The 27167-nt window shown below is 43.4% G+C and overlaps 1 protein-coding gene across 1 annotated transcript in view; it reads left to right on the top strand.

Annotated features, from left to right (window-relative positions):
- The window catches only part of MED12L (mediator complex subunit 12L), a 322191-nt gene that overhangs the window by 55854 nt on the left and 239170 nt on the right, over window positions 1–27167 (top strand). The window contains exons 6-11 of the mRNA XM_081137804.1: window positions 11468–11637; window positions 14010–14120; window positions 15143–15412; window positions 18699–18848; window positions 19597–19696; window positions 20007–20143. Coding sequence (XP_080993930.1) covers window positions 11468–11637; window positions 14010–14120; window positions 15143–15412; window positions 18699–18848; window positions 19597–19696; window positions 20007–20143 — 938 coding nt within the window. The remainder of the gene's footprint in view (window positions 1–11467; window positions 11638–14009; window positions 14121–15142; window positions 15413–18698; window positions 18849–19596; window positions 19697–20006; window positions 20144–27167) is intronic.

The raw sequence follows: 27167 nt of genomic DNA, 5'->3' as shown, positions 1-27167 counted from the left end.
AAGAAATGGAGCCTTTGCCCTGGCCAGTTTGGTTCAGTTAGAGCATCTGCCCTGGTATTGAAGGGTCCCGGTTCCATTCTGGCCAAGGGCACGTATCTCAGTTGCAGGCTTGGTCCCACCTGGGCACATGTGGGAGGCAACCAATCAGTGTGTTTCTCTCACATTGATGTTTCTCTCTTTCTCTTCCACACTCTCTGAAAAGCAATGGAAAAAATATCCTTGGGTAAGAATTAAAAAAAAAAAGTAGCCTTTAAGTAAAACTTGGGAACATTTTTGTTTTGTTTTCTTTTTGCATCTTAGAAAGTATTTCTTGATCTTAAATTAGTTAATCACCTTCTTCCCTGGCAGGCTGAGAGCAAATGAGTTAGGTTTATAGTTCTGTTATGTGTGCTGTCTATAATACTATCACATCTTCTAGTCTTGTTGGTCTGGGTGAATTATCTAGTTTTGTATTTTCTGTGAAAAACCTATTGCTACTCAACATTTTCTCCATTTTCTACTCATTTTTAATGTTAACTCCTGCTTGGATTTATAAATCATCTTCTATGATGAAATGGTAATCAGAATCCACATTTAATTGTTGATACTGTAGTTTTTACTCTTCATGGCTGTTAGTACATGCATGTATGTCTACGCTGGAAACATATGCTACAAAAATACCTGGTTTTCGTAGTTTATAGACTGGTTTCCTATGTTACCATATGGGGCAGTCCTCCTGGAATCCCTCTGAGGCAGCTGGTTATCTTCAGTTTACAAATCGGGATGAGAAAACCCCTGGAAAGTAGGAGGACTGGGGATTCTGTCCTGGACTTGTTTCTGGGTCCTGTTTGCTTTATAGACTGCCCAGGCTGCTCAAATGAAAGAGCAGTGGCTGAGGGGCTGGGAGGGTAGGTGTTGGGCAAGGTATGAAAGGTACGTCAAAAGCTCAGTGCTTAATGAATTTTTGTCATCCACCTTGCAGATCTATTGCTTAAAGCTTAAATGTGAGAATTTTTTTTTAAAAAGATGGCTTCTTGTGTGCCTTAATTTTTTAAATAGGTAATTCATCTCCATGGTAGGAAATACCAAACATCCAGATATTCACAGTGAGTTCTCTCCTCATTGCTCCCCCGTTGCCTCCCAACCCCCCATCACACACTTCAGAAGCAGTTGTTACTGTTTCTGTTATCTTCTGAGGCGTTTTGTGTGTATCTTAGTTTGCTTTTATGTTTGAGAGAATTGGTGCTTGTCCCATCCTATGCATGTAGTGGCCTTGTTCTTCTAAAGGCTGTGGCTACTAACTTTTTCATGACCTACAAAAGTTGGATCTTTTTTTTTCTTTTTGCAATTTGCACTGGAGTGTTAATTCCATAATGAATAGAAAGCTTTTTAAAAAATTTTAAAAAGATATTCTTTCAGTTTCAGAGTCATTTTCCGACAAAATGTGTCTAATCTTCCAAACACAGTCCCTGGACCAAAGCGGCTCTGCAGCCCGTTTCTGCTCACTGCTACCTTGGGGTCAGGGAGCACACAGGGTATATTGGCAGGGTCAGGACATGACCAGTGGGGATGTCTTTGTGAGAGTAGCACAGCGAACGTGAAGAGATTCAATTAAACAAATATATCACGCCTCAGTCTTTGGGCCCCAGATGAGGACAACAACTGAGGAGAGGCAGTGGGGCTATGCAGTGTGGAGGGTTTGTGTGGGTGAGAGCTTTTCAGTCTGAGTTACTTTGTGTGGTTGTCTGGCAGTGTGATGCCTGTAGTAGTACCTGTACTTGTGTCCTGGTGAAAGATTTCCCTGCCTAGAGCTGGCTCCGAAGCATGAACTTCACAGCACCTGCCCTTAGGACTTGGGTAGTGAGCACAGTCCGCTTGAGTGCAGAAACCGCTCAGACCATGTGGATTATGGAATGAAATGCCAGTACAAAGTGTAAAAAGAAAATGTAATATATTTGCTCTACAAATGACTCGGGCTTTCTGCCACACCTTCTGTAGCAAGAGTGGGGAGAGGGTTGAGGGTAATGAATGTCCGAGGTAATCATTCAGGTGGGTTGGATGCCTTCAGTGGGGTGGGCAGTCTTCCCTCAGTGCTATGCCTCATTTCTCCACCTCTACCCAGACCCTCAGGAGGCCTGGCCTTTACACCCAGGGCTTCAGGAGGGCACAGAGATGCGTTCTCACCCAGGGAAGCAAGCTGTGGTCTCATCAAGCCCGCCCCCTTGCCAAAGACAATTCTGCTGTCTTGCGATAGCTTTCCTCTCCTGGGGAAATACAACGCATGGCTTGGTCTCAGATGTGGAAGGCTGTGTGGGCCTAATTAAATGCACCAGTTTAATATTTGTGAAAATAATGTCCCTCTGATTCTTGCTAGGAACATCTCACCACTGCTGAGGCTCACTCAGGTTTCTATAGGAGCCGGAAAGATTTGAGAAACTTCCCACGTGACAGTGTGGCATTAATTGTAAACAGCCATGTCACGCCCCTGGTGGCAGAGGTTTAATATGGGCCCCCCATTGGGAAGAAACTCCCCCAAAGCTGTCTGTGTGCCAAGAAGCTGGTCGTGTGATTGACGTGTTGAATAGGAAATTCTTGTCCTAGGGGCTAAAATTGGATTCTGTGGTTGCCAAGAGCCTTGGCTTCAGATGCATGTATGGGGCTGATAGGGAAAGAGAACTGGAAAGAACCCCTGAATGCAACGGTTGCGTGGTCTGCAGTGGAGTGGAAACAAGAATTGGAGACCTGACAGGAAGGGGAAACACGAAGAACAGAGCCCAGTGCTGCTCTCCTCTGGTGTCAGATGCCACCGACATCTGCAAGCAGGAAGGTGCACTTAGGCAATCCCTCCCCACCTGGGGACACGGGTCTCTCTCACTCCTGTCAGTCCCCCGACAGCCCTTCCTTCTCCTTCTCTGCCTAAGCCCTTGCCATCCGTTTCCTCAGTTGACCATTTATCTTTTTCTACCTTGAAATCCTCAACACGAACTCAGTCACAACTGTGCAGTTATCTATATATTGCCTAATAATCTTATCTTTTGGGGGTATTTTTGTCACTCCCCCTTAACTGTATTACTCCTCGGGCAGAGCGCCTCGTGTCAGCTCCTCATGTCAGCTCCTCACCTTGCTCTTCAGGCTGCCCTCCCTGCCTGTCACCTTCCCGTGACCTTCGGAGAGAGGCTGTCAGTGGTCTCCCTTAGCAGCCTGCTCACTCCCACCTAGACAGACTTACCTGTGTCCTTACCTGTCTTCCTGGGCTTGGCCAGTGAGGTCCTACTTGAACCTACTTCCCATCTGTGGGCTGCTGTCTGCTGGTCCTATAAGTCATATACGTTTGCTTTCTCCTGGGCACACATTACAGATCTAAGATGTTACATATCACTTAATTCTCAGAGTAACCTGTAGGCTAAGTATACATATCAGCTCTGTTTTACAGATGAGTAACCGAGGCACCCGGGGTGGAGTGATGGGAGTGGGACAGGAATCAGGCCATCCACGCACAGAACCCGTGCTCCTCACCACCAGGCCAGTGGGCTAGAAGACTGGCTGCCCTGTGAGCACACAGCTCACATTCTTACTCTGCAGAATAGATCCACCTTCCCCGGGACTATCTGTAGGACGCTTCTGCTGTCACAGTCAGGAAACAGTCCCCACATCTCTGCCTGCACCCTGACCTTCCTTTGAGGGTCAGATCTGTGGATCCACCTGCCCCAGACACATTTTCCCATGAATATCTCTGACACCTCAAGTTCAAGTGTTCAAAATTGGACTCAGAACTAGGAAACCTGAGTAAACTTGCTGGGTAGTGTCAGTGTCTCTCCTGGTTGTGATGTTATAGTATCATTTTACAAGATGTTAACCTTTGGGAAAAGTAGGTAAAAGGTACATGGAATCTCTATTATTTCTTACAATTGCATGTGAACCCATATCTCAAAATAAAATGCTAATTAAAGCAAAAAGTTAATGAAAACAAAGTGGACCCAGCCCCTTCACCCTCCTGCCCCACTTGCTGCCTCTGTTCCACGTCTCAGTCCATGGCACCGAGAGCTCCAGAGCCATCCCAGCTCTCACACTTTCCTTCTCTCCACCTGCTTCTGCTACTGTTCCTCCTGCTTCTCTTGTTCCCTCCTCAGTCACCTCCCCACTGCACTTGGTAGCCTCCTTTCCATTTGTCTCCCCCCCTTGATGCTCCGGCTTCCTGAGAGTCTTAATTTACATACCTGATTCCATTGCCTAAAATCATTCAGTGGCTTTTAATCATTTGTGATAAGAGACCAAACTCCATAGCTCGTCACTGCCTTGGTCAGAGTTATTGGGCTGCTGGTTATAAATGCAGATTTCTAGACCCCACTCCAGATTTACAGGGTTGAAATCTGAGTTGGAGCGCCCTCTGGTGACCATTTTGTGCACTAGTATTTGAGGTCCTCTGGCTCCTGCCACCTTCGTCGTAGCCTCACTGGTGACCCACTCTCCCTCTGCCTTCCTGCTGTCCGCATTGTCTGGAATGCTACATGCACTGTTCCTGTCTGTGGAACTCCTTGGTACCACCCCTCAAGTCCTGGCTAAAATAGCCCCCTTCTTCCTATCCTGTGTCTCATGACAAGTCAGAGCACTTACCACATTGCTGGCAATACCTGCGTCCCTATGTGTCTCCCTATCTCAGGGATGAATGGCCTCAGGAAGGGACTGCTTTCTCCTCACTTTTGTAGCTCCAGATCCCAGGAGACCTTGAGACTCACAGTAGGCATTTAATGCTTGCTGCTAACTACCCATGGCTGTGTCATCTTGAGTTGTCACCATGATTTCCAAGTAACAGTACCTGGTGTCATTGCTCAGTAAATAAAGCCAGAGAGAAATGGCCAGTTCAAAATAACAGTTACTCATCCACACAAAAACAGACACTCAGTATTTGCCAGTAAACACCATTGTTCACTCCAGGTAACTATGTTGGAGAAACTTTTTAAAAATATATGTTTTTATTGATTTCAGAGAGAGAGAAGGAGAGGAGAGAGATGGAAACATTAGTGATGAGAGAGAGTCATTGATGAGCTGCCTCCTGCATGCCCCCCACTGGGGATCGAGCCTGCATCCTGGGCATGTGCCCTGACTGGGACTCGAACTGTGATCTCCTGGATCATAGGTTGATGCTCAACCACTGAGCCATGCCCAGCCGGGCAGAGAAACTTTTTCTTAAGCATAAAAAGTGTTTCAGTAATTTATTATACCATACATCTCTGCCAGGTACTGCAGCCCCACGCCCTTCTCTGTAGAGGCCTGACTTTACTAACTGACCCCAGCCGGCGGCCTGCTCTGGGTCATCGCACTGAGGCTGTGGTTTCCATTTGGCTGACCCTTCCTCCAGGTGGCCAGTCAGGGTGCTGATTTCTCCATTCATTCTCCCTAGTGACAGTAGCTGAATAGGGGATTTCAAGTTTTTATAGGATACAACTGATTAACTTTTAGAAGCCTTTTATTACAGAAATTTCAAGCAGTGATACATATAGAAGATTGTAATAAAGTCCTTTTGCCCTTCGCCCAGGTTTAACCATTAACTCCTGGACACTTTTGTTTCCACTCTTTCCCCTCCTCCCTGCCCCCCCAAATCATATTTTATAGTGGATTACTGCTTATCAATGTGGAAATGTCTTTTCATGAAATGTACATGATTTCTTACTAGTAGTAAAGTATTTTTTTTTTTAAATATATCTTTATTGATTTCAGAGAGAGGAAAGGAGAAGTGGGGAGAGAGAGATAGAAACATCAATGATGAGAGAGTCATTGATTGGCCACCTCCTGCACACCCCCGACTGGGGATCGAGCCCGCAACCCGGGCATGTGCCCTGACCAGGAATCGAACCCGGACACCTGGATCCTAGGTTGACGCTCAACCACTGAGCCACGCCCGGCCGGGCAGTAGTAAAGTATTTTAAGGAAACATTTAAAAAATGATATAACAACTTTACTGAGGTATAATTCACCTGCTATATAATTAATTTAAAATGTGCAACTTAGTGGTTTTTAGTGTGATCATAGAGTTGTGAAACCATCACCACATTTTAGAACATTTTTATCAGGCTTAAAATAAATCTTGTACTATTAGCAGTCCTTCCCCATTTCCTTTCAGGCCCCCCTCAATTCTAGGCAATCTAAATAGCCTTAGAGATTTGCCTGTTTGGACATTTCATAGAAATGGAGTCATAAAATATTTGGTCCTTTGAAACTGGCTTCTTTCATTCAGTAGTGTTTTCCAGGTTCATGCATGCTGCAGGGCACATCAGTGGTTCGCTCCTTCTCATGGCTGAGTGCTGTTCCATTGTGCACATGTACCACATTTATCCACTCACCAGTTTATGGGCATATGGACTACTTTCACTTTTTGGCCATTATGAATTATGCTGCTACAAATACTTGTCTAGGAATTTTTGTGTGAACGTGTGTTTTCATTTCTCCCCGGTATATAACTAGTTGTGAAATCTTGGGGTTTTATGGTAACTCTGTTTAACCTTTTGTGGAACTGCCCAACTTTTCCACAGTGGCTGCATTTTTTATATTTCTCCCAGCAGTGCACGAGAAATCCTGATTTGTACACGTTCTCACCAATGCTTGTTATCACCTGCCTTTCGTTTCTAACTGTCCTAGTGGTATCTCAGTGTGGTTTTGATTTGCATTTCCCCGGTGGCTCATGATATCGAGTGTTTTTATGTGTGCTTATAGGCCATTCATGTATCTTCTTTGGAGAAATGTCTATTCAAATTCTTGCACATTAAAAAAAATGGGTTATTTGCCATTTTACTATTGAGTTTTAATAGTTCATTACATATTACAGACCTGAGTCCCTTTTCAGATGTATGATTTGCAAATGTTTTCTTTCAGTCAGTGGGGTGCCTTTTCTCTTTGTCGATGGTACTCTTTGATAAAGAAAGCATTTTAGCAACAAAAAAACAGAGAAAAATGGTAGAAAATCTTTTAATTATTCTACTGAGTGTTCAGAAATACTGAAGGTTTTTCCCCATTCAGTCTGTCCCAAAGTCAGGCTGGTTAAGTCTTCTACATCCTGCAGTTTTGAGAAGCGGGAAGTTCTCATTGTGGAGAGGTAGGAACCTTTTATGGTAGCAGTACAGCCTCGGGAAGAATTTTCCCTGGTTCTCCTATATCTCTGACTTAAAGTGCTGCAGCAACTGGATCACCTTACAGATGTGTGTGTCAGTCTCTGGACTTGGTGGGAGTTTTTTAAAAATGATGACCATTGTATTTACTTCACATAGTGGGTTCCCACTGGTATTGATAACAGCAAAGAATGCAGCCAGGAAAATGAACCTTCACAAAGTACATATATTTACTGTAAGTTTATTAAAAAGTAATTGAAAGTTTCGTATTTGCATGGGCCTTTGTAGTATATTGTTTAACAGGTGCTTCTAGCTGAGTTGGTTATCATAAGCACAGTGTCTTAGAGAGGGAATGTGGCATTTTCCCTATAGTGGTGTTTGAAACCTTCAAGGTATGCAGTGATGAATTTAAACTAGAAAGCAAATGTGTTTATATGAAGATTTGAGAGGCACAGTAATTGGGGAGGAACTTGATTTAGTAGTTATTTTGGGAGAACCTTGGGGTGCACTGATTCAAGTCAGTACTTGATGGTTGACTGTGTAAGGCATAGTTTTATGGGGCTGAAAGAGAGATGGAGGAAATCCTGTGTCGGTTAGAGAAGAGAGGGAAATCCCTGCTAGGTGGTAAGATGGTGTCCAGAGACAAGAGAAGGCTGTATGTTAGGTGTGACATTTGGTTGGGTCCAGAAAGCTTTTCATGCTTGAGCACAGGTGAGTGGAGAAGGGTGGTAGGTAGAGAGTGCATCATGGGCTCAGAAGTCAGTGCACCCTGGGCTCCTAGACTGCGAAATGCTAGGTGACAGGTAGCATTTGAAGCCATTCTAATTCCTAGCTAAGGAGTTTGGCCTTCATTCTGAAGGGCTGCTGACCTTTCGAAGGGTTTGGAACCAGGAGGCTGATGTTGACCCAGGGAGTTCTCGTGCAGAGCAGGGTGTCAGGCACTGGCGTCCACTGAGGCAGAGGCAGGGCTAACACTGGAAGCAGGTGTGTCCTCTGACAGTTCTTTCTAAAAACTTGTCATCCTGATAGTGATGATTACAGCTGCCACTTACCGATCAATTTCTGCATTACATTCACGGAGCTAAGTTTCCCATCCTTATGGTCACTGATGTACGTATATTATTGACCCTGTTGTAGGATGAAGAGGGTGAGACTCAGCAGAGGCTAGATACACTGCTCCAGGTCGCATGGCTGAGCGGCAGATCTGATATTCAGATTCATCCGCTCCCAAGTTCACTCCACCAGTACAGCTGCACTCGGCCTCTGTTGCTCCCTGCTGACGCCATGCTGCAGAGCACCTTTTCTAGGAGCCTTGCTGCCCTGCATGCTCTGCTGAGCTCTCAGCTCTCATATTAACACTGCGGGTGTTCCAGGCCCAGGTACCCTGGCACACTGTTCTCCCTATTATGTGTTTACTACTTTATGTGTTTTCATGTACCAGAGTGGGTACCTCACGCCTGTTGTGTGCTCTGGGCTAGCTGTGACCCTGGGGAAGCCGACAGTGCCTGGATCTGTAAGGTGGTAGGTGAACTGCATGGCCTCTGAACCTCTTCTCTCCTGAGGTTCGGCATTGACGGGAATAGTGGCTGTAGGTGATAAGGGAAAACCCTTTCTAAAATGGCCGACAGTCTCGTCCGTCCCTACCCCCCAGGCTTCCCCTGTTGCCATCCTGCTATGTTCCCTCGTGCCAACCAGAAGGGGCTTTCCCCCGCCCTAAGCAGGGTATCGCTGCCACGTAGGCAGAAGCATGGGTGGTGTATAACTCCTTGCCCGATTGTGCTCGGCGCTCAGACTCTGGAGTTGGACTCCTCTGGGCCTGCTGGCGTAAAACAAACCTCCTGAACCCCGAGCCTCTGAGTGCTGCTTGGTCTTTCCTTCAGGTGAACGTCCCCCTTCCACAACATAGGATTCTTGGACAGCAGGGAGAGTGTAGTCGAAGGACCAGTTGGTTTCTCAGTCACATTCATGCTCATTAACCTTCTGATAATCTGGCTTCACAGACCTTAGGTTCTGTTGCACCTCCAGGAGCTACAGGTGTGGCCACCCATCCGAGTTGCTAGAATTTAGGACTGCTCCATTTTCAGAGTAGCCTCCTTGGTCACTTTCTGCATCTTTTGGCCTTTGACTGTCACCCTGCCCCCGTTTTCCCTGTGATCTCTATCCATTCCTATTTTCTTTTACCACCTGGAACTGGCCCCCCACTCCAGACCATTTAAGTCAGAATCTGGCAGGTGGGGCTGAAGGCACTGGCATTTGGTCAAAGCCCCTCTAGCGGTGGGTTTTCTACGCAGGGCTGAGCCTGCCGCCTGTCTTGCAGCTGCTGCCTGCCCCCTTGGCTCCCTTTTATGACCAGTCTAAGCAAGCATGAGTGGGGCAGGGACTCCTAGCACTTGTAAGGAGCACGGCACTAGTGCACATTTGTTATGTTCTGTTTCCAATTTCTAGTGAAAATTTTGTGGGCATTGTAATTTTTATAGTGGTTCACTCTAGACTGTTTTGTATCCCAGACCTGTGACTCTCTCTGCTTGACATGATAACTTACTGTCAGAGGACTACAGTTACAATTAAAATACACTACTAAGAGCGCTGCATTTGAATTCCATGTGAGTTCCAAAAGGAGTGGAGATTGTGGAGTGGTATATTTGGCAAGTTTTTATTAGACATGTATATATTTATATAAACGTTCAAGCACAAGTAAAGACCGGAAGGTTCCATATTAAAATATTTAATGATTATGAGAGGTGGCATTACAGATCATTTCTGTTTTCATACTTGCATTATACATTTTCTGTAGTGACCATGTATTTCTTCTATATATTTATATTTTAAAAACACACCTTAAAAATAAAGTATACTCTTGACAAAGTAGGGGTGTGTGAATGTGTGTGTTATTTTTAGCTCTGGAGGCTAAACTATTCTGTGGGGATATTGAGAATAGTACATACTGAGAATGAGGCAATCACAAGGCCTAGCACACAAAAGCTGGGATTCGATCCTTGTTTGTTTTGTTTTTGCTTATTGTAGCTAAGCTAAACTCGTCCAAAATGGTTGGCATTTTTCTTTGTTGAACAAGTGTCATGAGACTGTTAGTCCGTATCGGGCCCCAGAAGATGATGACATTGATAATTTACTCTCTTTGTTTTTAATACCAATGGGTTCATTTTAATGATAGTATCTGTTATTGGTGGTGAATGTTGACTTAATATAATATCTGTTCATCTTTTTGCATTGGTTTATTATTGGAGTTTAACAGGTGCATTTTAATTTTAAATAAGACAATAAGAATAAGTAGTTTAGGCCACAACTTAACAGTAATTATCTCTGGGTACTGTTGTCAAGTAATTTTAATACTATTTAAAAAGGAGAAACAAAACTCTCAATGACTAACAGGTGTTTAGTATGTACCTGTCCTTTTGTCAAAATAGCTTCCTTTAAAATAAAGTGGGAGAACCTATTGCCCAAATAATGGGAAAACAGCATTGTGTAGAAATGTCTCAGTAGGAGGGTTTTTCTGAACTGCTGTTGGGCTGATCCTTGGGGAAATGTGGCTGTGAGCATGCAATTATTACATTTTTACCCACAGAATGGGCTCAGGTTGGCATCTCATCCCCCATGGTTGCCAGAGGCAACAGACTGATTTAATTTGTGTGCCTGTGGCAGACATTTTTTAATAATTTCAGTGATTTTTTTATGCTACATTTTTTATTTCCTTTATAGTTTGCTACCTTTTGTTGCTCACCACTCTTGCTGATTGCTTTCTGAGGCATCTTGCGTTGGTTGAGGAGAGTGAAGTAATTGAAGGTCCAGCCAGTTGTCTGAGAGGCAGCCACTCTGTGTCCCTGGCCAGTCCTGGGTCAGTGAGGGTTTAATGGCTGTCATGGGCCAGCTCACCGTGACTGCCATCCTCTCACAGATTGACAAAAACAGAGCAAATCTTAGTTGGGCATGTTTGAAACTTGACTTGGACCCTGAAAAACATAACCTAAGAGAGCTGCACGTGGGGATTTTGAATTCTTTTGGTGTAGACTTGAGATTTCTCGAAGGACTCACCTCTGCTGTTCTGTTTCCTGCTTGTGCTTTTGATGTTTTTGTTCTGCTAACTGTTGTTTAACATGAAGGATACCTGATACACCTAATTTGAGTGTAGATGTCTTCTAGCTAAGGGGTCCCGGACGCACAGGGGAAAGCTGGCCTGATCCCTGCTGACTGTGGAGGGCTGGCCCCATCACTAGCCTGCGTTACTTACGGGCTTTGGGATCTTCCTGAACAGTGCTTGCACGTGCAGAAGCCACTTTATGTCATAGATGTTTGTTTTACAAGTACATCCTTAAGATAATCAGAAAGGGGAGAAAAAGTTAATTCTCATAACATTTATTTTAATGCAGAGTGGACACAAATATCTACCAGGTATCTTCGAGAGCAGCTGGCCAAGATTTCTGACTTTTACCACATGGCTTCTGGCACCGGTGATGGCCCTGTCCCTGTGCCACCAGACGTGGAGCAAGCCCTGAAGCAGTGGGAGTACAACGCGAAGCTGGCGTTCCACATGTTCCAGGTAGCTCCTGAGGATAGCAAAGGCTGCCAGCATTCTAAGAGAGCAAATTCTTATAATTTAGTTTTCTGGGGTTAAATTGAATCTCTCTGTGAACCAGTACATTCAAAGAAAGCCATCTGACATTTCTCACATTGAGTTGGAGTCAAGGTAGCACCTGAGCCCTGAGAAGACAGCTTTTTATTACACATATTGACCTCCAGCTTTATTGTCAGCTCTTTTAATGCCGTTACTTTGTAATTGCACTATTAAATATGTGCAATTAAACCTTTTAAAACTTTTCTTTTGCAAAAATTGGACGTATTCATTCAAAGAAATATTTCTGCTGATGTCTCATAGATCTCCTTTAGAGCTTAGTTATTCCAAAGATAGGTCATTTTAATTTGGCTCAGCTGCAGTTTAAAATGCATTTGAGGGGGCCTGTAAGGGCATTGGGGCACCAAACTGTCATCCTGACAAGTTGGTGTAATTCATATTGACCAGAAGAGGGCACCTGTGCCTCAGTCTTTACTCCTGGCAAGGAGGAGGAAGCATGTGTATTCAGCTGAAACTGTATTGCTGGCACAGACTTTCACTACCTGCTATCTTGGCCAAAGAGGAAGGAGATTGGAAATGATGTGTGGCTTCTAAATTTCCCCCTTAGAACTTTGTTTGTAATTTCCAACTTGTAAGTGATTTTTTTCTAAGAGCTCAAACTAAGAAAAAACATGGTGCTTTTGAGAAGTAGCATTGTTAAAGTCAGTAAAAACACTCTTTACAAATCCTAGCTCCACTTACTAGAGGACCACTTCAATGCCTGCTCTGAGCTCTTCTTTTATTAAGCTGAGGATTTAGTCTGCATCTTTTAAAATGTGTCTCTCAGCATGCTTACTGTCTTTGGAAGGATTTTTTTATATATTAGGAGCATTGAAATGAGTATGTCTTTTATAGAAAGCAATTAGTAGTAAACTGATTGGAATCTACTTGGAACATTCATGCTAAAAATTAAAAGTTCATTATAATTTTGATTTGCTATAATCTGAAATATGAAACCAATCCTGGTATATACACGTGCAGAAATAAGGGCATGGGTCCAGAGACAAAAGCACCTTGAGGATGGACTGTTATGTGATCACTGACAATCATATTGATGAAGGTTCTTTTTATTTTTTATTTTTTTGGAATCTTGCATTCACCCCATCTCTTATACCTTAATGCAAAATTCCATTTTATTTCTTTCTTTGTTAGGTTAATGTTCACTTTACTGGTTTTAAAGTTTTAAATTGCAGTTTTCTATGACTAACCCTTTTAAATACTTTTTGACTTTCAACATTTAAATAGTTAGAAATTAGCATTAAGTAAATATCTTGATATCATATCAGTGTGGTGTTATTGTAATCTTATAAATACCATAATTTATCAGTACAGTATTTTCACACAAATTGTTGATAGCCATGGCCGTGGACCACTGGTAATACATAGATCTGTCAAAGTTGCTAGGAACAAAGTAGGAATTCATATTAACTAAGGTTGTTACCAGAATGACCATGACGTATGCATCTTTCCCAGAAAACATAGCTTTTTGTTTCTATCTTGAAGTTTCTTTCATGATGTGAATCTTGATACAAAACTATAATATGACATCAGATGTGTATGTGCAGGGACTGTCATAAAATAATGTATTTATATGTACGTATATGTGAAGGCAGTAGACAAAAATGTTAGTGCTTATGTCGAGGGTCTGTACCACCCCTGTGGGGCATTTTGGAACTTTGTAGGTATGCTGTTGTTTTTTAGTGTAGTTATGTTGGAATATTTATACATTACAGTATTTTATTATAAATTCCTTTTATTTCTTTCTATTATAGTTAGTTATGCCATTATATTTTTTGAGGATATATTTTACAGGTAGGTTATAGTGTCTGAATTTCATTTTAGGATAGAGGAGACTGTTAAGGGGCATTGGATCTGATGGGATTGTCATCTTCTGGTGAGGATAATGCTATGATGGTGCTTCTGTTTGGAAACCTGTCACCATTGGCCAGGTTTCCTCCTGGGAAGATGAGTTTATATACCCCGAAATCTAGCCAGGCGCTTCATACATGCCTTGGGAGTCTTGAATTTTCTTTCTTGTAGGAATTGTTTTTTTTCCAATTTAGAATGAAGCAGAATACCAAAACCAAAAACAGCAACAATAATAAAAAAACACCCCCAGACCAACCACACAAAGTAGTATTAGTTCTTTTTGTTTGGAATTTGGACTATGATCAATGAGTTTTATACAACAAAAACAATAGTAGTAAAATTACGCCTAAGCATAAGAATAACAGTGCTTTTTGCATTTTAGTTTGTTTTGCTTTAACATTATTAGTGTAATTTTCCTTTGTTCATTTAAGGAAGGAATGCTAGAAAAACACGAATATTTGACATGGATCTTGGATGTTTTAGAAAAGATCAGACCGATGGATGATGATCTTCTTAAACTCCTGTTACCATTAATGCTGCAGGTACAGTACATATCACCACGAGCCAGTTGATTTTACAGGTGGGAAATGATCTGATAGGAATGACTAGGTAAGTAGAGGTGGAAGAGGAAAAACTTTCATTTTGAAATGGAAGGAAAAAATACATTGATGCTGCAACACGTGAAGTCATAAGAGGCTTAGGTTCCAGCAGTCGTTGGTAATGGCCATGTTCATAGTTTTAGCCACATGTCCCTTTTAAATATTCTCACCCACATTGATTTCTCCCCTCACTGAGCTAAGCAAACAGCTCTTTAAGTACTCTCTCCCTCTTGACAGGGATGTCTGTGAAAACAAACAAGTTCTCTCTTTTTAAGGACACAGAGGATCTTCTGCATTTGTTTGACATGTTTTGAGCCACTAGGATGGGAACTTCCTATTTTAATGATTGGTCTAAAATCTGTTAAAACATAGGTTATCTTGATGAAATTTATTTAAAAAAATAAAATTTTCTTGGAAAGGTAATGCATGTACTTGATTATTCAAACAATACAAGAGTTTCTAATGAAAAATCATCTTTTTCTCGCCCTGTGCACCCTCTCAGAGACTGCCCCACGCTGGCATCCTGTGTCCTCTCCCACGTGCCTGGGTCTGTGCTGTCCAGTAGAGCAGCCACCAGCCTGATGTGGCTGTTAACTGTTGAACTGCGACAAATACAAATTGAGATGTGTTCTGAGTATAAAATACACACCAGATTTCAGACTTAATTCAGAAAAAAAGAGTATATATAATGTCCCAGTACTTCTTGTTTTGATGACATTTTGAAATGATAACATTTTGGCTATATGAGGATATGTAAAATATATTATTCTTTTAATTTTACCTTTGTTTTTTAATAGAAATTTAAAATTACATATGTAGCTTGCATTACGTTTCTGCTGGACAGCATGGGTCTGTATAGTACCTTTGAAGGTTTTTTTGTTTGTTTGTTTTTAAATAAAAAAATGTCTGTATTACAATAGTTATTTCACCAACATGACTGAGTCTGGGGTCCTTGTACTTCTCAGTATTCAGATGAGTTTGTTCAGTCGGCTTACCTGTCTCGTCGTCTTGCCTACTTTTGTGCCCGGCGTCTTGCCTTGCTGCTGAGCGACAGCCCCAGCCTCCTCGCTGCCCACTCGCCCCACATGATGATAGGGCCAAACAGCTCGAGCATTGGGGCCCCCAGCCCTGGCCCCCCTGGCCCTGGCATGAGCCCCGTGCAGCTGGCCTTCGCAGATTTTCTGTCCTGTGCACAACATGGTCCCCTCGTGTATGGACTTAGTTGTATGCTGCAGGTAAGTCCTTGGACCTTGTTACTTTGTGTTAAATTTCAGTGTAGGAATAACTGGTGGGAACTGCAGCAGCTTCCACATTGTAGCTCTAGATTTTCCTCAGCCACGCGAGTTATAGATGGAAATGCCATCTTTTTATTTCCCTATGTTAGATCAAGCGGGCAGAGGAGTTGCTTTAGCCAGAGGAAAGTTATTGTAGTTGCCCTTCATGAGGGCCATTACATAGTTCAGTGGTTAAGTCCTTTAGGGAATCCATAGAACAGGTCAGCGGTATCACTGCTCTGGAAGGTCAGCTTCTTCCTGCAGCCTTCATCAGCTTCCTTGGTTTGTATCCTGAGTGCCTGCCTCTTCTCTCTTTAAACCCAAGCAGTCCATCCTGCTCTGTTCCGCCCAGCATCACTGCTGGTGGGTGTGGACATCCCACAGTGAGCCAGTCCCCGGGCTGATGCTGTCAGGAATGAGGTACAGCCCTGCCCTATGGACCTCCCAACTTAGTGTTCAGGTCATACTTCTTGGGCTCTTAATGTGCCTTGCTCTGGGCTAAGAGGCTTTGGGACAGGCCTGGCCATGAAGACACGGTCTCCACTCTGTAGAGTTTGCTGCTTTGTCAGGGAGACAGGCTGACAAATGGCAGTTTCTAGAGACTCTGACAGGGCTGATGAAGGGACGCACAGTGAGCCAAGGGAGTTGAGAAGTAGAATTTCTGGTCCCACCTAGAATTCAGGAAAGCTTCCTGAAGGACATGGTCCTGACTGGCACTTATAATATGAGCTTTACAAAAAGGTGATAGAGTGTTCCTGGCAGAGCTAACAGCAGGGCCGACGCCTGGAGGGCTGGTCGGTCCTCTTGTATGCAGGTTGGTATTAATGGAACATAGAGTATAACATCTGTTGGACGTTAGGGCATGGAAGACCTGTGTGCGCCTTATGATTGGATGTCACTGGAGGATTTTGTGCATGGAAGTGGCACGGCCAGTGTGTGGGTTGGATAGATTGTTTTAGCCACAGTAGAGGGATGATTTGTGGGAGTGAGGAGATAGGGGCGAGAGAGACAAGGCAAAGAAATATTTGGAAGAGTCTAGGTAAGTTCAATTTTGAAATGTTTTATCCCTTAGGATCTCCAAGTGGGTATTTTCAAGAGGTGGTTACGTGTCTGATTCTGTCTCCTGAGCGAAGACAGCCAGGCACGTGTGGATTTCAATCATTCAGGGCATGTGGCTGAGGGGGTGAGGCCACCTAAAGAATTAGTGGTAAGAGAGGCCTATGGACGGAGGGGCATGAGTGGTTAAGAGACAGCAGAGGGGATTTTACAGGGGTGACCAGGAAGGCTGGGCCAGCCTGGAGAGAGCACGGGAGAGAATTTATTATAGAAACAAAGACCCGAAAAAGACACTGTCATCACCCTGTTATAAGCATAGCATGTGTTACATTCTAGGCACGGTTCTAATTTGTAACATACTGTCATCTAGCTCTCAGAACCTTCCTATGAGATAGTAACCTATATAATTTTTGTAACGCTAATAATGAAGTGGGGGCAGAGGTCACACCTCAGGTAAGTGGCAGAGCTGGAATTCAAACCCAGGTGGTCTGGATCCAGAGTCCACCCTCTAAACAACCACTCTCAACGGCTTTCTAGGTACTGCAGAAAGTTTCAAAAAGGAGTTAGTAGTGGGCAGTGCCCAGTGGGTTGGGAAGGTCTGGTGAGAGGGTGGCTGAACTTGCCTTTGACAGTGTGGTGGGGTCATTGATGATCAGTGGGATGTCGGGTGAGAGAACAGGTTAAGGTGGGTTCACAGGTGATGCAGAAAGAGATGAAATAATGCTCCTGTTAGCTTGAGAAACGTGTATATGAAGGGAAGACATAGAAATTGCTGCTTGGTGAATGGAGATTTTTTTTAAATTGTTTTTTGACAGACATATTTCTAAGTGAAGTGTAGAGGGAGAATCTGAGAATAGGAGTACTTGATAGGTCAGTGCTCTGGATGTGGGAGGCTTTGGAACTAAGAAGGCACGGAGGAGCTCTGTCAGGGACAGGAGGCGGGAGCCCCAGTATCATGGGTGGGAGGAAGTGGGGAGGGGGTGTGCCCGTGGGGACGAGCATCAGAGGCTCAGAGACTTGAGGGTCCTCCTGTCTGCCATCTAGTTTCCACGGGCATGCCTCCATGCCTCAGGCTAGTGTTTTTATTTTTAAATTAACTTTCTAGAAAAAGGAAATGTTGCATTTATTCTCAGCTCTCTTTTTGCTGTTGGGAGGCATGATAGCAGAATGGTTAAGACATATACTTTAAAATCGTTTCAGACCTGACTTTAGCCTCTGCTCTGCCAAGTAGTAACTTTGACATTAAGGCTCTGTTTCCCTAAGAGTGAATGGGTGGTGGTGACAGTTCTTATTGCCAGATGGGGCTAAGGTTGTGACGACAGAAAGCTTCTGGAACAGTGTTCAGCAGAGTATGTGTTGAATTAAATGTGAGCTGTACTGTTTAATTTGCATTTAGGAGGCAGCAGGATCAGTGTAGGAGCTCCAGTTATGTGTACTGAAATCAGTCTGGGTCTGTTACTAATCTCTGTGTCTCACGATCCTCTTGCATACAGTTGCATCATGGGGTTGCCGTGATGTAGAAGTCAGGTGGTCATGGAATGTGCTTCCTGCAAGCTGGCTGAGGAACACAGTTGTTGTAAGGGCTCAGCCAGGGCAGACAAGCTACAATCCGAGGGCCAGGCCCAGCCCATGAGCTATAATAATTTCATGTTTCCAATGAGTTATTAAAACAGAGAAAGAAGAATATGTGACAGACTATTGAGGGCTGGAAAGCTCAAAACATTTACTGTCTGGCTTTTTATAGAAAAGTTTGCCAACCACTAGTCCGGGGTTACTGCCTGCCCAGCATTGATGAAGCTCCTTACTGCACCATTACTTGAAATACTTAAAAAATTCCTTTTTAGAGTTCATAACCTTAAAAATTACACATTTAATTCCATCTCATTTTTAAACATTTCATTAAAAATTGTTTTAAGTGACAATTTTTAAGTGGTGATTACTTCATTTTTATTGTTTCCTAGGTTTCCTGTACTAGATAGTTTCTCAATACTATGCTTTCTTCCTTTCAAGTAAGCAATTCTTACTTAGTTTTGTCCTTTCACTTGAAAAGTTGAGAATGGGGTAAGATGTTCATGTTTGAAACTCAGTGGTGAGAAACTGGACTAGTTATGACAGGCGTCATTTTTACTGCGAAGCTGCTGTTAAACTTTTCCTTTCTCTGACTGTCTGGATTTTCCCACTTTCTCTCCAGACTGTCACCCTTTGTTGCCCAAGTGCCTTGGTGTGGAATTACTCCACAAATGACAGTAGGAGCATGAACCCGGGCTCGCCCCTGGATCTGCTGCAGGTGGCGCCCTCCAGCCTCCCCATGCCTGGTGGGAACACAGCCTTCAATCAGCAGGTGGGCTTCTTGTTGCGGTGCTTTGATGGAGGTTCTCATTCTTGAGAGTCGCCAGAGCGTAGTGGGCCAAGTGGGTTTTAACCTCACATGCTTGGGTGCCATTCCCATCTCTACCCCCTCTCTCTGGGTGGCCATGGGGGAAGTGTTTAGCCTCTTGAACCACAGAAGTTCATGTTGCTCCCTTTCTTCTCACCCTCTTGCTGGGCAGTTCTTGCAGAGTTCTGCCACCTGGATAATAATTATGGTGGCGGTTCTATATGACCACAGCTCTCACAGTAGTAGTCTGTGATATTTAGTAATTATTATATGTTTTTATTAGTGCTGGGTCATTTGGTTCAAAGACTTAAAAAACTTGAACCAAAGAATGGTGACTGATATTTAGAATAAAGTCCCTGTTTTTCAAAGCAGTCTTAAGTTACTGAAACATGGCTGGTTGCTTCCATACATAGAAGAATGGCTCATAGATGATATTTAGAACTTTCACCCTTCTCTATGCGGCCCTAAAGATTGTCACTTATAAGGATTTTTTGCAAGCATTTATTTTTGTGAGCATTTATTATTGAAAACTGTCATGGAATCACTTGTAAATTTTAAAATGCACTCTTGGGCAACAGGCTGAACTTCCTACAATGCAGTGAAGACTGTAGTTCACCATAGGATGCTCTGCTCATGTGGAAAAACCTGACATGATTTAGACAACCATGGTGGCTCTCCAAGCACAAATTAATCAGAAGCGCTTATTTTTCAGGTTCGGGCAAGGATTTATGAGGTAGAACAACAGATAAAACAAAGAGGCCGTGCAGTGGAAGTTCGGTGGTCTTTTGACAAGTGCCAAGAGTCAACAGCAGGTACAGAACACAATGGGAGGAGTGCTTTTGGATGTGGGACTTTTTATGCCATGCTTCTGGTTCTTGTCAGCCAGTCCGCATATCGGATAAGAGTGCTCCCTGATGGAGCCACCTCGTGAGTCCTGAGCATGGTCTTTAGTTTATGCCCTTAAGATCCTGTGTGTCTAGCATCAGGTTTGGTTTTATTGGGCAGTTCTTCTATGCTGAGAATGATTTCTTAAAATCTCTTTTGTGCCACATAATGAGTTTTGTACTGTGCTGTTTGGCTTCATTCAGGCGCTTTAACTGCTTGCTTACTTTCCGCTTCTAGGGGTGACCATTAGCCGGGTGTTGCACACACTGGAAGTGTTGGATCGACACTGCTTTGACCGAACTGATTCCAGCAATTCAATGGAGACACTTTATCATAAGATTTTCTGGGCTCACCAAAATAAAGATAACCAAGAGGTAGTTATTTTTTTCTTCTTTTCACCTTTTATTAGTATGTTTTTTTCTTTTTCATTCAGTAAATTTTGCAAAAGCCTTTTCAGTGAAGTGTAATATCTTGTGAAGGGGTCTTCACCTGAAATCATGCTATTATGGGACTAAAAAGTCCCACCATTATAAAAATGAAATGTCCATTGGGCTGGTCCGCCTAGGTATATTGATTGGAAAGATTTTCCTTTGTCCTTTTATTGTCATTCCCCATCATTTTAGTTTTAGCAGAATAGCCTTCATCTAGTGATTGGACTTTCTACAGTGGTTTGGCTTTAACATAGAGGAGTAATAGATTTAGCACATTAGAAAACAGTGACTGGATACTTGTGTCTATGGTCTTTGAGAAATCTATAGACAGTGTATTATTATACAGATTCTCCAGAGAAACAGAACCCATAGGGGGAAATTACATATATAAATTACATGTATTTTATATATATATGTGTGTGTGTGTATATGTGTATGTGAGAGAGTTTTTACAGTCATTGGCTGCATACTGATGTTTCGATCAATGACAGGTTGCATGTATGATGGCCGGCCCATAAGATTGTAATGGAGCTGAAAAATTCTTATTCCTTAGTGACATTGTGGCCATTGTAACGGCGCAGCAGAATGAGTTACTTACGTGTTTGTGGTGATACTGGTGTAAACAGACCTACTGTACTGCCTGTCATATAAAATTATAGCACAAAAGTATAGAACATAATACTTAATTGATAATAATAAAATGACTATGTCACTGGTTTATGTATTTGCTATACTTTTTATTGTCATTTTAGAGTGTACTCTTTTTACTTATAGGAAAAAGTTTCGTATAAAACAATATGCCATATTAAGCCAGCAGCAGCCTCATACATCTCGTGTTTACCATGTCCAATTGCATCATTTTCTCTTGTGCTTGACTGAATCTCATGTTGTTTTGTATAGTAACATGCTGTACGGGCTTGTAGCCCAGGAACAATAGGCTATACCATGTGCAGTAGGCTATACCATGTGCAGTAGGCTATACCATCGAGGTTTGTGTAGTGCACGTTGATGTTTGCACGGCGACAAAATTGCCTACTGACCCATTTCTCAGACTGTATCCTAGTTATTGAGTGATGTATGACTGTATTTTAAGGAATTGGCTCACATGATTATGGGGGCCGGCAAATTTGAAACATGCAGGGCAGGCCAGCAGGTTGGGGATCCAGGGAAGAGCTGATGTTGCAGCTTGAGTCTGAAGGCAGCCTGGGGACAGAGTTCCTTCTTTCTTGGGGAACCTGTATTTTATCTTAAAGCCTTTAACTGATTGAATGAGACCCACCCATGTTATGGAGGATAATTTGCTTTACTAAGTCTACAGATGTAAACATTATTCACATTTTAAAAAATGCCTTCATGGCAACATCTAAATTGGAATTTGACTCCAAGACTGGATACTGTAGCCTAGCCAAATGACACACAAAATTAACCGTCACACAGCCTGGCCATCGTGGCTCAGTGGTTGAGCATCGACCTGTGATCCAGGAGATCACGGTTTGATTCCACGTCAGGGCACATGCCTGGGTTGTGGGCTTGATCCCCAGTCGGGGGTGTGCAGGAGATGGCCGATCAATGACTCTCTCATCATTGATGTTTCTATCTCTCCCTCTCCCTTCCTCTTTCTGAAACCAATAAAGATATATTTTTTTAAAAATTAACCATCACACAGACAATTTTTGTCATATGCTTTCCTAGTAATAGATTGTTTCATTACTGAACTGATCTATAAACATTGAATTTTCAGTTACTTTTTTCCAACCCTTATTTCGGGAGAGAGAAAAAATTTGTGATCTTTTTACAATGGAAAGCTCCTGTGGTAATTCCACATCATGCTAGGCACTAGGAATGCAGAGGTAAGTTTTAAGACATGCCCACCTTCATGGAATTGCTGTAGTTAACTGATTCTAAGTATCTTTGGTTTTCACATTAGCGTTTGGGATTACATATGGGGAAAAAAGATAAAAAGAACCGCCACAAACCTTTTGTTGTCCTACCTTCATGTGAACTTGATGTAAACCTTTTCTAGATTTTTTCTCTTTCTGGAATATTTGTGGGTCAGCACTCTGCTTCTCAAAGATAAGACTTAAGACTCGATGCCAAGTAGGGTATCAGAATGTTGCCATAAGGCACATAGACTGAGTGTAATTTCTGACTCATGAGCCTAAATGGAAATGCTCCAGTCCTTCTGGAGAGCATACTGATGATAAAAGTACATAATTCTTTGCTCATTGACACAGGAGAATGTTACTGGGTTCTTCTGGGGTGGACACCTTAAAGTCTGTCTTTTTGTGGTAAAGTCTTAGATAAAAGACTTCAAGAGTACTAAGGTTTGTAATACACAGAAGTGAGCTATCTGGAAGGAAAGTAGGGCTACCCAAGATTCAAGGTGTGTTTTGGATTGCTAACCTGCTTGCGTTAAATGTCGAGTAAAGACTACAATGTTCCTGGGTGAGGGTTTTACCTAGTCTGTAAAAACCACTTCAGTTTTGTCGTCAGCCTGACTATAACTTTCTAGCGAATGAAATGGCCAGCATCAGAATTCTATGCCTCATTCATGCACAGACCTAAGTTACTCACAGGCACTCTAAAGAGAAAAATCATGAGTGACTAATCAAGGACAGAAATTAAGCTTGATGTTTTTGAATAAAATTTATATTATCAGATTCTCTCTCAGGCACAGTTGTCTCCAATGTGGGTACTTGAGATGGGCCATTGGGGTGCAAGAAGAAGTGATTAGAACTTCTATTTAGATTACATTTTAAAACAACCTTACACTTACCCTGGCTGGTTTGGCTCAGTGGTTAGAGCATTGGCCGGTGCGCCACAGGGTCGAGGGTTCTATTCCTGGTCTCGGGCATCTGCCTGGGTTGCAGGTTCAATCCCTGGCCCCGGTTGGGGCATGTGCGGGAGGCAGCCAGTTGATGTGTCTCTCTTACATCAATGTTTATCTCTGTCTTCCTTTTGCCCCCACTCTCCCTCTTTTCCACTCTCTCTAAAAATTAATGGAAAAATATTCTTGAGTGAAGATTAACAAAAACAACAACTGGCTTATACTTTAAGCCAGTTCTGTTTTATCTAAGTTTTATAATGCATAATAGTTATGGTTGTATCAGTATAGAAATCAAGAAATATGTGTTTAGTGAGACTGTTCCCAAAAAAAAATACTGAGCTGAAAGGGTGTGTGAGAAATGTTTGGAGATCCCTGCTCTTAGCTTCCTTGAGTGAGGGACTTCACCCAGAACGCTAGAGCGCATGCATGCCACTAGAGGGCAATGTGTACTCAGGGCAGAGAGTCCTAGATGCTCTAGTAACAAACGTGCTTCATTGGAAGGAAGTCCGTGTTGCCCACTTGTATTGCATGTTGACTCAACTCCGGAATGATTTGATGTGAGTGAATGGTTGCTTTGTGGTTACTATGCTGTTTTATGAGTAAGACAAAAACTACATTTTAACCTGTAATTCAGACTGGTCACCTTTTCTTAATACCATCATTGGTCAGAATAACTGAATAGAGCCTTCTGAAACATTTAACAGGAAGTTATTTTTACAATATGTACTTGTGTGTGTGTGTATCAGTGTATGCATGTATATGTATGAGAATGACAATGTTGCATCTCTGTTGACTTGTCACAGAGTTTGCTGTTTTCTTGACTTTTGAGTCACTTTGAATATTTCTGGAATCCATGTATGAGCCACACAGTTCTGTTGACTCTGCTCAGCTGTGTGACCTTGAACAAGTTACTGGTGGGCTCTGTGTCTAGTGCCCTCACTTGTTAATCTGCATAGAGCACTTGGCCTACCTATCTCTAAGGAGACAGAGCACTTTCAGAATTATGAGCACTATGTAAATATGTTTAAAGTTGTTATTGCTAATAGTAATTATTGTTAGGATTATACTAGAAGAACCAATATAGTACTATGTTGGAAGCTTTACTTCTCTGGTAAGGAGGAGTTGTGTAAAGTGGTATGGTTAGTATTCAGAAACACATCTCACTTCTTTAAAATGAACTTCCCCTTTTTGGTTTTATAATTTGCTGGGACTTAGACAGTGTTCCAGATGATAGAACATGGGACAGCCTCTGTAGTTGCAGTGAGTTTGAGGTTTGCTTTTGCTGACGTGTGTTGAGAGCTCTGGATTGCACAGCCTCTCTCCTCACATCTGTTTGGGAAACTTGAACTCCACTCTCCTTGATTCCCTTTTCTCTGGAACCGCTAAGGAGAAATGCTGTTCTCTCCGTTCTCTCATGGGAGGCGGAGTGCAGCTGTCCAGATGGGATGAGGGGCAGAGGTTCAGGGTTGTTGTGTAATGTCTTGGTGTTTGGTGAAAGCCCATTGAAAACAGTGCTGCGTGGGATGGAGGGATTCGAGGCCTCCACCCTGCACTGTGGTTGAGTGCCTTCACAGGGAGTAGCAGCTGACACTGCACAGGGGTGAGTCAGGCCTGTGGCCTGCTTTCAGTCACGCTCACGCCACATGAAATGCATTGTTCCTTTACCCTCCCCCCTTTTCGACTGCCTCCCAAATCCTCAGCCACTGCTTCTGTGTCAGGGTTTGAGTACTAGTGTGAGAGATCTCAACACCCTCAACGTTAGTTATTCTAGGTCGGTGCCGCTTGGTTTTCCATTTAGTGGAATGTGAGGGGTGAAAATGTCAATGCCTGGGATGAGGTTGATCCACACAGCGGCCAGACATGCACTGTGCATGGGTGGTGGGCTGCTGTGCACAGGCTGCCAGTAGGGTGGGCAGGGATATCAAGGTTTATGTGTAAACTTTCTCAGTCTTACAGCCCTCTGCAGGCCAGGGCACAGCTCTGCTGGTTGTGTTTGCTCAGATGGCTGTAACTTCCAAGTCCTGGTATGTGTTTCATACAACAGTTACTCATTTGCCTATTTAGTGTTTTAGAACCATTCCTACTCTTGGTGGTGGAGGCAGAGAAGCCCCACATCCATGTGAGGGAGTACTGTGTGGGTGTGAGGACCTCCTGGTTCCAAACCCTGACTGAGCCTGTCACTTGTGACCTCACTTGAGCAGTAGGACAAGGGGTATCCATCCCCTCAGCCCTCCAGAGCCCTTGGACCACTTCCTTCCTTATGGCTTCTCTCCTTGTCTGAGGTGGGTGTGAGGGGCGAAGAAGATGCAACTTTCTCACTTCTCTCTGGAGCCCCAGGAAGCAGACTTTCTCCTGAGTTATGAGAAAGCCGAACCAGCTGTACTGGGCAGAGCTGGTCAGACAGCAGCAGCCTGTGCCTTTCCCTTTTCCCTGCTGGTCAGCAAAACTGGCACACACCAAACCCTGAAAAATGTCCCCTTTCCCTGCTGGTTCCAAAACCCTGGAAAATTTCCTCTTTCCTGCTGGTCAATAAAACCAGCACACCTCAACCCCTGGAAACCTGCATATTTGCTGTTTGTGTTCGTTTTATGCTTGGAATCTTCACTGAACAACTGACGCATTCTCTCAACAACTGTGAGGCACTCATGCTGATGATCTGAGTGGCGGCCTGAAGTCTGGAGCCTGTGCCTAACTCCCCTGTGGCTTGGGCTCCGGGCCAGGCCAGGTCTGCGTCAGTGTGGCTGATGTACCACCTGAAGCCTCAGCTTCTGTGACTGCTGGGCTTGTCCTGTGTGTCTTCCTGCAAGCCTGTAGTTCCACAGGTCAGGGTCTGTTTCTTCTGCTCACTAGCATATCATCAGCCGCTAGCACCAGGCCTGGGGTCCTCAAGTCCTGAGGAGATACTTAATGAAATTTGGTTTTAGGACTCATGAAAATGTTGCTGGGACAGTGAACTTGGAGGGAGACCCCTCTATTAGCTTTGGCTTGGAAGGGTAGGAAGTCTCTGTATGATGTCAGTTTACCAGTGGTGCCCGTTCAGACTTGCGGGAGAGTGTGCAGGTGGAGGTGGGAGTAGGGCTGACTGGAGCACTCAGCTGTAAAACCAGCAGGTTAGTGCGTTTCTTTGGGGACATTAGGGACAATTCACTTACTCTGGATGAGTGTATGTTTCTTCATTTGTAAAAAGGCATTCTACTTCCTGATGATATGAAGATGACATGAAATCATGCAAATAAAACATTTAGATATTTATAGGGCCTAGACATAACCCTAGCTAATATTATTATGGATGATGTATTTCAGGAGAGACAAACTCTGGAGAGATGGAAGGAATGTGGTCCCTTGAGACTACTGTAGACACATAGACACACACACCCCCCCCCCGCAGCTCTCCATCACACAGTCCTCTAATCCCTGAAGTGCAGCCGGGATCTGTCAGGCCTTTTTTTACATTCTTTGATTTTCACAAAGGCTTTACCCTTGGTAGGGAAGCTGGAGGATGGGGTCGGCCCATCCACGGTGAGGTAGCCATCTTGCTCATCTCAATATTCAGGGTGTTTTTTTGTTTGTTTGTTTTCCTTAATGTAAGGAAAAAATTTTAGTCACTTTGTAAAGCCAAGACTCAAGAGAGTCAAACAAACACAAGTGAGGCAAACAAGGAACACACATGCCTGACTTGCGTTGAGAGGCCTTGTGCTGAATTACTACAGCTGCTGTTAGTGCTGTCATGGGCCTCTGGGAATCCATCGTGCCTTAGACATAACAGGTTTTCCTGCTGGCCACCCAAAGGAAGCGTTCAGGCAGCTACCATCTTCTTTTTTCAAATAAACCTGTTAGTAAAAGGGCAATTAACGTAGTGGCGGGGGAAGTTTTGTGTCTGGAATTTAGACTTTGCTGCTATTGAGAAGGGAGTAAGGCTTCCATTTAGACTGGGGTGAGCCTCCGTTGTTCTTGAGCATGTATGCAAGTCTTTTTTCTTCTTCAACCTTTTTTTGGGTACTTCATAAGCACTAGGCCCTGTTTTAATTTTCCCTGGCCAGTGAGATGCATGCTTTAAACTTTCTTGTCCCAGCTTTACATGAGGAGAGCAGAGCTTAGAGAGGATGAGGGTGAGAGCGTTGTCCCAGCTCATGGCCAGCT

This window comes from Miniopterus schreibersii, assembly GCF_964146895.1.
Source record: "Miniopterus schreibersii genome assembly, chromosome: 5".
Lineage (NCBI taxonomy): Eukaryota > Metazoa > Chordata > Mammalia > Chiroptera > Miniopteridae > Miniopterus > Miniopterus schreibersii.
Note: the sequence above shows the minus strand (reverse complement) of the source record. Positions and strands in the feature narration are given on the sequence as shown.